An 8,961-nucleotide genomic window follows, 5' to 3' on the forward strand; every position below is an offset into this window, starting at 1 on the left:
TCTGCATAGCATGTTAGCCCAAAACTAGGAAGTGTGCACACCAGGTTTGTGAGTGATGGTAATCTAGCCAATCATAGACTTCAGGTTATGGTCAAGGACACTGAGATGCCACCTGTGTACTCCAGAGTAAGACAACAACTGCTGCTGGTACAACTGCTGCTGGTCAGCTGTTTCTGTCAGCTCTACTGGCTACATCTTGACAGACCTCAGGAATATGGGGTCTGTCACTTAGATTCCTCACTTAGCATTTATTTGGTCATAACTGTGGTTTTAATATTCCTTTGTTCTCTTGTCGGCCTGCTCCTTTTCACAGTAGATGTTCAAATAATTACTCTGATATGAAAATATAATAATTTTCAAGTATTTCCTTATATTTCTTTAGCATATCTAAATTGATTATGCTTTGTATTTTGTAGTCAGAGTTTCAGGTTTCTTCCCCTCAGCCCATATTCTTTGCCCTCTCTACACCTTTGGACTTCCTCATTATTTACTAATTTTCGATATTGTACTTAGCCATATTTTCTTTTTTCTTTCTCTTTCTTTTTTTTTTTTTTGAGACAGAGTCTCGCTCTGTCGCCCAGGCTGTAGTGCAGTGGCACTATCTCGGCTCACAGCAAGCTCCCCCTCCCGGGTTCACGCCATTCTCCTGCCTCAGCCTCCCAAGTAGCTGGGACTACAGCGCCTGCCACCACGGCCAGATAATTTTTTGTATTTTTAGTAGAGATGGGGTTTCACCGTGTTAGCTAGGATGGTCTCCATCTCCTGACCTGGTGATCCACCCGCCTCGGCCTCCCAAAGTGCTGGGATTACAGGCGTGAGCCCCCGCGCCCGGTCCATATTTTCTTTTAAAGTAAAATTTCAATAGTGATCTTAGTGAAAATTCAATCGTCTGCCAGATTACCTAAACCCGATTTAAGTTTTAGCCTATTTTAATCATAAAAAAAGGTCTGAGATTTTTGGAAGAGGTCATACTTCTACTCTCTCATCTCTATTTCCATCTATATCGGTCTATCTAACTTTATCTGCAGTCCTGGTCAAGATTTTTATTTTCAAGGCGACAGATTGTCCTAATAGACTCTGATGGTTTTCCTTAAACAAAATTGGGCAAGATTCTTGTGCAGGTATCACTTTTAAAACCTTTTCTTGCTTATTTGTCCTGTGGGAAGAGAATAAACAACACCATTTCCCCTTTTTGAGTGGCATTTATTTCATGTTTCATTTGCTTGTTTGTTGTTGTTGTTGTTGTTTGAGACAGGGTGTCGCTCTGTCACCCAGGCTGGATGGAGTTCAGTGGTGTGATCTCGGCTTACTGCAACCTCTGCCTCCAGGGCTCAAGTGATGTTACCACCCTAGCCCCCCAAGTAGCTGGGACTATGGGCGTGAGCCACCACACCTGGCTGATTTTTTTTTTTGGTAGACATGGAGTTTTGCTACATTGCCCAGGCTGGTCTCCAACTGCTGGACTCAAGCAGTCCACCCATCTTGGGCTCCCAAAGTGCTGGGATTACAGGTGTGAGCCACGAAGTCTAGCCGACCTTTATTTTGAAATCCTGTTTGCTTGAGCTTCATGAAATGTATGTCTTGATAGATTATGGGAAAACTTACTTGTATCCTCAATAAGGCAAAAGTATATTAGTCGAATATGCCCCCAATTTCCCCCCTAGATTAGGGTAATAAACTATGCCAGAATACTCCCTTCTCATCCTAGAATATTTCTCTCATATTTTCTGCAGAGTCGTAGTGTTAGATCACTGAGAACACCTCCTTCTTCTGCCATCTTATGGCTAAGTAAAGCCAGCTTATGGGCAGAAGGCATTGAAAAGCTGAAGATCCCTCTCTATTTAAAGAGGGATACTAGTAGGGATAATATTTCCCTATCATTTGGTATTATCTTTGATAGGAAAATGGTCATGTAAATCCCTTTGACTACCCTTTCTCTTAATTCTTGTAATTTTTATCTCATGGCAGTCAAAAAATCAAATCACCCTTTCGTCCCAAAAAGAGAGGCTTAATTATGACAGATACTCGAACAATGTGTTCTTATTTATTTTTTGAATGGCTGTACTTTTGTAATAAGACTGTAATGACTTGCTTTCATTTTTTAGTGTTTTTGAAAATATTTTTCTATTCCTGTATATAAAATTATTTGTGTAATATTTTAATAGTTAGATTTTATTGAAACAAATCTTCAAAATTATGAAAGTGACTCCTAGGATAATGGCTGTGCTTGTGCAGCATATGAAAAGTAAAGCCAAACCTAAGAAATTAAACCTATTGTAATAACATAATTTTTAAATTATGTAATAGATTCCCTCATTACAATAAATTTACTATATGTAAACATATTTCATTTAGACTTATAAATATGCTATAAATTCTAATCTAATATATACGATTCCTTATTGAAGGAGATTAAGAAAATAAGAGCGTTTGTAAAGAAGGAAGGTGTATTCTCATCAAGGTTTAAGAAAATAAATGATTTAAAATAGCATAAGAGATATAATGCATTTAAAGCTGGAAACCCATATACAAATATAAAATATTGGTGTTGGTTATATCATTTTTGAAAAAGAGAAACTTACTTTTATTTCTAGGTATGTTAATAGCATTGAAATGAAAGATGGGTAAAACCTTCTGAATTGTGAGGACACATGACAACATGAGAGGTTTTAAAATTTTTTTCACAATAAAACCTAATGTGTTCTTGGTTATTGTATCCTCTGATGTATCTTAGATATTAAGTTTTCTATTCTCCCGCTTGTGAGAGGAGCAAGATTATGTTATTTTCTTCATATTACCTATTTTCCTCTCCTTTATCTTATCTCAAATTAACTACAACTGATTTAGTTCAGAAAACCTGTCCAAAGGAAATAGCCATATACCTGGTTAAATGTAAAATTTCAAGTAACCTTCCAGTTATAACCTGCCTGTATGATATAACTGATCTTCATGACATCTATTTCGGACCCTAATTAGGTTTTGCAGCTTATATAAAAAGCTGTTTTTAAAAACTTGGGCCTTGGATATTATTCACCTCAATGAATTTGTTTAATGCTCAATGTCAATGAATTAAAATATTTTGAATTATTATAACATCCATATAAAAGTAATAGTCATGAAAAGCAAAAAATAACAGGTAGAGATAGGCATGTTTTCTAAATGTTAAGAAAGGGAAACTGTGATTATCCTTTTATTGGCAGTTACAGAGGATAAATGAGAGCTTTTTAAAATATTATGCTATTGTTACATTTAATAAATAATCCAGTCCAGTTTTCTGAAAATACGGGGGATAGAAGAACAGGTTAAATGATACCATGAAGAAACAATCAGATTCAGAATGTAGGACATCCTACAAAACAACTAGTCTGGACACTTCAGAAATTTAATGTCATTAAAGATGGGAGACTATTCTAGAGTAAATAGATCTAACACCCAAATACCATTATCAAAGCTGGTTGAAAAAGTTTCTAAGACATTCCTTATAACAAATAGTTTAAAAAAGTAAGTGCATTTGTCAAAGGAACTTGAGTGAATGTGAATTCTTATCAAAATTGAGGAAAAGATAATGGAAAGACAGTGAAATTTGATTGGGACTGGATTTTAGATAACATTGTAGAATTTTTTAAAATTTTCTTAAGTATGATAGTAGCATTATGATTATATGAGATAATATTGTAATTATGTGATACGTGCTGAAATATTTAGAGGTGAAATATGATGTCTGCAAGTTACTTTCATATGAGTCAGCAGAAAAGCAGGTGTGTGTGCAGAATAAGATAGAATAAATATGGTAAAACAAACAATTGTTAATTTGGATGGAGGTTAGAGTTGTAGTTTGTGTATAGTTGTTTCAACTTTTCTATATATTTAATTTTTTTCTTCATCCCCCAATTTTTTAACCCAATGGATCTTTTAGAGACACATCCTAATATTTATTATTATCATTATTATTATTATTATTATTTTGAAACAGAGTCTCACTTTGTCACCAGGCATGGAGTGTAATGGCATGATCTTGGCTCACTGCAACCTCCGCCTCCCGGGTTAAAATGCTTCTCCTGCCTCAGCCTCCCAAGTAGCTGGGATTACAGGCACCCATCACCACGCCTGGCTAAGTGTTTTTTGTATTTTTGGTAGAGATGGGGTTTCACCAGGTTAGCCAGGATGGTTTTGATCTCTTGACCTTGTGATCTGCCCGCCTCGGCTTCCCAAAGTAAAATTATTTTTTTAAAGCAGCCTTAGGTTTTACAGAAAATTGAGCAAACAGTACAAATAGTTCCCCTCACATACCGATTTTCTCCCACTCAAAGTTTCCCTGTTATCAAAATCTTGCATTACTGTGGTACATTTGTTACAATTGATGAGCCAATACTGGTAAATTATTAACTAAATTCCATAGTTTAGTGTTCACTCTTTGTGTTGTATAGTTCTGTGGATTTTGACAACTGTATAATGTCGTGTATCTACCATTATAGTATTGTAAAGTCCCCAGTGTTAACTTCTTCATTCCCCCTCCCTCTTCTTCCTAGCTACCCACTGATCTTTTAAGTGTCTCTATAATTTGGCCTTTTTCAGAGTATCATGTAACTGGAATTATACAGTATCATTTCCTTTTCAGACTGGATTCTTTCACTGAGAAATATGCATTTAAGTTTCCTTCGTGTCATTCTGTGGCTTGATAACTTATTTCTTTATATTAACATTAAAAAAACCCCAAAGAGACAGAAAATTAAAAAAAACTAACAACAAACAACGACATACATACCTTGTTTGGAAGCAGATGGAAGAAACCATCACTGGAAATACATTTTTAAAGATAATTGGGGAAACTGGAATATTTACTGGCTATTTAATATTATGAAATTGCTCTTAACTTTACTAGATGTGGTAATTGAATTGAGGTTATGTTGAAAGTTCTAGGCATTAGAAAGGAAAATAATATTGATACATTTACAAGAAGAAGAAATCTGGCTGCTCTTGGAGAGTTTCATGAGGCTCAGACACATCAAAGTTCAGGGAAATGTGAAGCGGGAGCAGTGCAAAGAAAGAAGTATGAGTAAGGAGACTATTTCAGTGTCCCTTAAAATACTCTTATTTGGATTCTGTGCTTTTCCTGGGTCTCTGTGTTTTTCGGTTGGGTTTGAGTGTGATGATGGTAACCTAACCACCACTGAGTTGCACACATGCCCAAACTCTGAATAAAAATAGAACTTTCTTAGTCTAAGCCTTTCTTCTGAAGCATGCTAGGACTAAGATCACTCCCTTCCAGGTTCTGAAATTTATTTTTTCCAGTTTGGAAAAAAAAAAAAAAAAACACTTGGATCTGTGAGGGAACTGAAGTGAAGATTTATTTATTCTTGCCATGTCTCTGTGGGTGCAATGAAGAGCCTTTCGAAACGCCAATAAGACTTCGGTATATTGAGAGACACTACTTGAAAATACTCAATTTCTACTGCCATCAGCCTGAAAGAAAGCACTGGGATTTTCTTAAAGTTTAGGAGAAAATAAATACTCGGAAGAGACGCGGGGTGGCGCTGCAGCCTTAGAAGTAGCAGAAACAAAGCACCCAGCCGACGCTCCTTCACCCAGATACTCAACTAAAGCAGCAGCAAGCAGGAAGAGGAGGCTTTCTAAGGCGGTCGCTTCGGGAAATCCGGGCCCTAGGATTGTCCACTCATCCCAGTATCAGCGAGATACGGGGAGATAGAGTCAGCGACAACGTGAGCCCGAGCTGGAGCAGGTTTGGTGTGAGACCAGAAGGCAATGGAGGCCGGAGAGGGGAAGGAGCGCGTTCCTAAACAAAGGCAAGTCCTGATATTCTTTGTTTTGCTGGGCATAGCTCAGGCTAGTTCCCAGCCTAGGCACTACTCAGTGGCCGAGGAAACGGAGAGTGGCTCCTTTGTGGCCAATTTGTTAAAAGACCTGGGGCTGGAGATAGGAGAACTTGCTGTGAGGGGGGCCAGGGTCGTTTCTAAAGGAAAAAAAATGCATTTGCAATTCGATAAGCAGACCGGGGATTTGTTGTTAAATGAGAAATTGGACCGGGAGGAGCTGTGCGGCCCCACAGAGCCCTGTGTCTTACCTTTCCAGGTGTTACTAGAAAATCCCTTGCAGTTTTTTCAGGCGGAGCTACGGATTAGGGACATAAATGATCATTCCCCAGTTTTCCTAGACAAAGAAATACTGTTGAAAATTCCAGAAAGTATCACTCCTGGAACTACTTTCTTAATAGAACGTGCCCAGGACTTGGATGTAGGAACCAACAGTCTCCAAAATTACACAATCAGTCCCAATTTCCACTTCCATCTTAATTTACAAGACAGTCTCGATGGCATAATATTACCACAGCTGGTGCTGAACAGAGCCCTGGATCGCGAGGAGCAGCCTGAGATCAGGTTAACCCTCACAGCGCTAGATGGCGGGACTCCACCCAGGTCCGGCACGGCCCTGGTACGGATTGAAGTTATGGACATCAATGACAACGTCCCGGAGTTTGCAAAGCTGCTCTATGAGGTGCAGATCCCGGAGGACAGCCCTATTGGATCCCAGGTTGCCATCGTCTCTGCCAGGGATTTAGACATTGGAACTAATGGAGAAATATCTTATGCATTTTCCCAAGCCTCTGAAGACATTCGCAAAACGTTTCGATTAAGTGCAAAATCGGGAGAACTCCTTTTAAGACAGACACTGGATTTCGAATCCATCCAGACGTACACAGTAAATATTCAGGCGACAGATGGTGGGGGCCTATCTGGAACTTGTGTGGTATTTGTCCAAGTAATGGATTTGAATGACAATCCTCCGGAACTGACTATGTCGACACTTATCAATCAGATCCCAGAAAACTTGCAGGACGCCCTCATTGCTGTATTCAGTGTTTCAGATCCTGACTCCGGAGACAACGGAAGGACAGTGTGCTCCATCCAAGATGATCTTCCTTTTTTCTTGAAACCTTCTGTTGAGAACTTTTACACTCTGGTGATAAGCACAGCCCTGGACCGGGAGACCAGATCCGAATACAACATCACCATCACCGTCACTGACTTGGGGACACCCAGGCTGAAAATCGAGCACAACATAACCGTGCTGGTCTCCGACGTCAATGACAACGCCCCCGCCTTCACCCAAACCTCCTACACCCTGTTCGTCCGCGAGAACAACAGCCCCGCCCTGCACATCGGCAGTGTCAGCGCCACAGACAGAGACTCAGGCACCAACGCCCGGGTCACCTATTCGCTGCTGTCACCCCAGGACCCGCACCTGCCCCTCGCCTCCCTGGTCTCCATCAACGCAGATAACGGCCACCTGTTCGCCCTCAGGTCGCTGGACTACGAGGCCCTGCAGGCGTTCGAGTTCCGCGTGGGCGCCACAGACCGCGGCTCGCCGGAGCTGAGCAGCGAGGCGCTGGTGCGCGTGCTGGTGCTGGACGCCAACGACAACTCGCCCTTCGTGCTGTACCCTCTGCAGAACGGCTCCGCGCCCTGCACCGAGCTGGTGCCCCGGGCGGCCGAGCCAGGCTACCTGGTGACCAAGGTGGTGGCGGTGGACGGCGACTCGGGCCAGAACGCCTGGCTGTCGTACCAGCTGCTCAAGGCCACGGAGCCCGGGCTGTTCGGCGTGTGGGCGCACAATGGCGAGGTGCGCACCTCCAGGCTGCTGAGCGAGCGCGACGCGGCCAAGCACAGGCTGGTGGTGCTGGTCAAGGACAATGGCGAGCCTCCGCGCTCGGCCACCGCCACGCTACACGTGCTCCTGGTGGACGGCTTCTCCCAGCCCTACCTGCCGCTCCCGGAGGCGGCCCCGGCCCAGGCCCAGGCCGACTCGCTCACCGTCTACCTGGTAGTGGCGTTGGCCTCAGTGTCGTTGCTCTTCCTCTTGTCGGTGCTCCTGTTCGTGGCGGTGCGGCTGTGCAGTAGGAGCAGGGCGGCCTCTGTGGGTCGCTGCTCGGTGCCCGAGGGTCCCTTTCCAGGGCATCTGGTGGACGTGAGCGGCACCGAGACCCTGTCCCAGAGCTACCAGTACGAGGTGTGTCTGACTGGAGGCTCCGGGACAAATGAGTTCAAGTTCCTGAAGCCAATTATCCCCAACTTCGTTGCTCAGGGTGCAGAGAGGGTTAACGAGGCAAATCCCAGTTTCAGGAAAAGCTTTGAATTCAGTTAAGTGTTAATAAGGATCTACTGATGCTAGTCTCATTTAATTTGTGGAAAGTCCTTTTTCACTGCTTTGCCCATTGGAGGTGTCTCCTTTTATTAGAACGTAACTATCTTATTCCAATTCTATGCATGTTACTGGTATTTATAACGTATGAGTTTTTGCGGTATAATGAATGTAAATTTTCTTTGTATTCTAATTGTTGGTTAGTTTCATTGCAATTTAATTGCATTTAAAGTGTAAATTTTGTATTTTCAGAAATCTTTAAGTTAGAGCATCTTTTCCAGACCTCACAGTCCGTGGTCCTAGATAATTTTGAAGTCCTACATTTGAAAATATTTGTTATCATTACATGAGTTATATTTTCCAGCCCAGAATATTTGTGTTTGTTATATCCTCTTAGGCTAGTGTAAATTCTATCCTGTGAATTCACATTGGCTAACCCTTTAAATAGGTATATTTATGAATAATATAGCAAGCACCGTCCTTACATTTTTCAATATATGTACTTTTTTTTTTCTTTGAGATGGAGTTTTGCTCTTGTTGCCCAGGCTGGAGTGGAGTGCAGTGGTGCAATCTTGGCTTGCTGCAACCTCTGCCTCCCAGGTTCAAGCTATTCTCCTGCCTCAGCCTCCCAAGTAGCTGGGATTACAGGCATGAGTCATTATGCTCGGCTAATTTTGTATTTGTAGTAGAGACAGGGTTTCTCCATGTTGGTCAGGCTGGTCTTGAACTCCTGACCTCAGGTGATCTGCCCACTTCAGCCTTCCAAAGTGCTGGATTAAGGGCCTGAGCCACCACCCCCAGGCC

General features: G+C 42.0%; 1 protein-coding gene across 6 annotated transcripts; it reads left to right on the forward strand.

The window, feature by feature from the left end:
- Positions 1 to 1,280: 1,280 nt before the first annotated feature.
- On the forward strand, positions 1,281 to 8,350 carry PCDHB2 (protocadherin beta 2). 6 transcript variants are annotated; one of them, XM_025388899.1, is made up of 2 exons: positions 1,281 to 1,295; positions 5,785 to 8,344. In XM_025388899.1, exons 1-2 carry the CDS (start codon positions 1,281 to 1,283, stop codon positions 8,158 to 8,160), a joined length of 2,391 nt encoding a protein of 796 aa, XP_025244684.1. In that variant the 3' UTR covers positions 8,161 to 8,344. The 6 variants fall into 6 exon arrangements, with proteins under 6 accessions (XP_025244684.1, XP_025244683.1, XP_025244682.1 ...); XM_025388898.1 differs by lacking the exon at positions 1,281 to 1,295 and adding an exon at positions 3,816 to 3,830; XM_025388900.1 differs by lacking the exon at positions 1,281 to 1,295 and having other exon boundaries at positions 5,579 to 5,804; positions 6,233 to 8,344.
- Positions 8,351 to 8,961: the final 611 nt, after the last annotated feature.

This window comes from Theropithecus gelada, chromosome 6 (assembly GCF_003255815.1).
Source record: "Theropithecus gelada isolate Dixy chromosome 6, Tgel_1.0, whole genome shotgun sequence".
NCBI classification, from domain to species: domain Eukaryota; kingdom Metazoa; phylum Chordata; class Mammalia; order Primates; family Cercopithecidae; genus Theropithecus; species Theropithecus gelada.

Bases quoted from the DNA above. Each gene is read 5' to 3' on its own strand.
- PCDHB2 (XM_025388897.1), top strand. From the start codon at position 5,764: ATGGAGGCCGGAGAGGGGAAGGAGCGCGTTCCTAAACAAAGGCAAGTC.